Consider the following 2,012-nt stretch of genomic DNA (forward strand, 5'->3'; position numbering starts at 1 on the left):
CAGGGGGTCAGGCTAGATGATCTGTTCAGGTCCCTCCTGACCCTAGTTACTATGAAACATACTTGGAGTGGAAAGGATAAAATGAGAAAAAACTGAAATATCACCTGAAATTCTGTAGACCAACAGGTGAATTTCAGGAGCTTCCCAATAAGACCTATGTATACACATTTGTAAATATGTGGAACTGAAGAAAAATGAATAATGGAACACAAACTGTTAAGCATTTTGAGTTCTGGGAAAAATAAATCTAAAAGAAAAATGTTTTCTCTGAAACATATTTTTAGGATGGCTCCAGAAGTTGCTGCAGTTGAAAGGAAAGGTGGCTATAACCAACTGTGTGATCTTTGGGCAGTTGGAATAACAGCTATAGAACTTGCAGAACTTCAGCCTCCAATGTTTGACTTGCATCCAATGAGGTTGGTAAATTTTATGACAGGCTGTAAAATTCCACAAATTACATTTTTTTAAATAGTTGGCTAAACTTGGTTACCATATGAAGGGCAATGCAAATTATATTGAGTTACAGGTTTTCAGCATATGCATGTGAGAATTTGTCGTGGTCATTTTTTATGCTGTGTAAACGAGCAACTTTGTCCTCTTAATATTTTTGAGTTGATGAATTTTTTTTGTTGCAGCCAAAAATAAGCAATTGTAATTGGCTATATGCTAAAGGTGATGCATATCATGAAAATGTTGTTTTTTCAGAGCATTGTTCTTAATGACAAAAAGCAACTTTCAACCTCCAAAGCTAAAAGACAAAATGAAATGGTAAGTATCTTTTGCTATTTTAGCACATTTCTAACTCTGTATTTCATTACTTTATTGTGGGGTTGTCAAAGATATAGGCTGTGGGCTGGATCTGGACTGCAGAGCACCATTAGCTTGCCCAGGGTGCTGCCTGTGGGACTTGGAGTACCATGCCACATACAGCATGCGCTGGCCCCAGCTTCATGTGCTGCATGCCAGACACAGAGCCAATTTGTCATGGGCTACATGCAGCTTGGGGGCTGGACCTGGTGCACACACTGAGCGTGGGACCAGTCTGGGTCCTGTGCTGTATGAGGTGCATGTATTGGACTGGATCAGGGTTGGTCTGGTGTGGGCATCATATGCAGTGCATGCCCGAAACCAGCCTTGCATGCCTTGTGTTGCACATGCCTTGGACCAGTTCCCTGCACCACATGCTGTACCTGGGGCTGTGGCCCGGGCCAGTACTTACTATGTGGCACCCACACCAGACTGGCTGTGCACACTGGATCTAGCATTCAGGGCTGTTTGGACCTGATCTTGCCCACTATCCAGCCCTGTGCCCCTCTTCCAGCTCATGTGGCTGGATGTTTGACACCCCTGCTTATAATTGTAATACCTATTGTTCCTTTACTAGGTCAAATACTTTCCATCACTTTGTGAAAATGGCACTTACAAAAAATCCTAAAAAGAGACCTACAGCTGAAAAACTACTACAGGTATGTGTTCCTGACCACCTTCCTGTGATTTTTGTGCCCTTTTGTATTTACTTTTATTGAACTTTTAATGTTCTCTCCTTCTTCTTTGTCTTTTAGCATCCTTTTGTTACACAGCCTTTAAATCGAACACTTGCTATTGAACTTTTAGATAAAATGAATAATCCTGATCACACTACTTACCATGATTTTGACGATGATGATCCTGAGGTAAGAATACATTTTAACTGCAAAGTAAATAATTTTTGATGGTAAATGGTTTTATTAAATATTTGACATTTTATATATCTAAAACTGTTTTGCTAAACATTTGAAATTTCAAACTACCTTAGGATATTTTTTCTTCTGTGTAACCAGATTGTCACACATTTATCTGATTTTTGTTGTATTTGAGAAGAAATATATTAAAAGAGAAAGTAGAAGTGGAATAAAATTGTCAATATCTAACTTGTGCTCTTTTAGGTTCTTGTATAAATAGAAACAGGTTTTTTTTATAAAGCTTATAAAAAGATCTAGGGATGAAGAACATTGACACTCCCCCCCCTTCCC

General features: G+C 38.9%; 1 protein-coding gene across 5 annotated transcripts in view; it reads left to right on the forward strand.

The window, feature by feature from the left end:
- MAP4K3 (mitogen-activated protein kinase kinase kinase kinase 3) overlaps nt 1-2,012 on the forward strand; it is a 138,733-nt gene that overhangs the window by 46,788 nt on the left and 89,933 nt on the right. For all 5 annotated transcript variants that reach the window (XM_025205673.1, XM_025205674.1, XM_006024921.3 and 2 more), the window contains 4 exons: nt 285-416; nt 706-768; nt 1,385-1,466; nt 1,563-1,673. In XM_025205673.1, coding sequence (XP_025061458.1) covers nt 285-416; nt 706-768; nt 1,385-1,466; nt 1,563-1,673 — 388 coding nt within the window. The remainder of the gene's footprint in view (nt 1-284; nt 417-705; nt 769-1,384; nt 1,467-1,562; nt 1,674-2,012) is intronic.

Source organism: Alligator sinensis, unplaced genomic scaffold, assembly GCF_000455745.1.
Source record: "Alligator sinensis unplaced genomic scaffold, ASM45574v1 scaffold794_1, whole genome shotgun sequence".
Classification (NCBI taxonomy): Eukaryota; Metazoa; Chordata; order Crocodylia; family Alligatoridae; genus Alligator; species Alligator sinensis.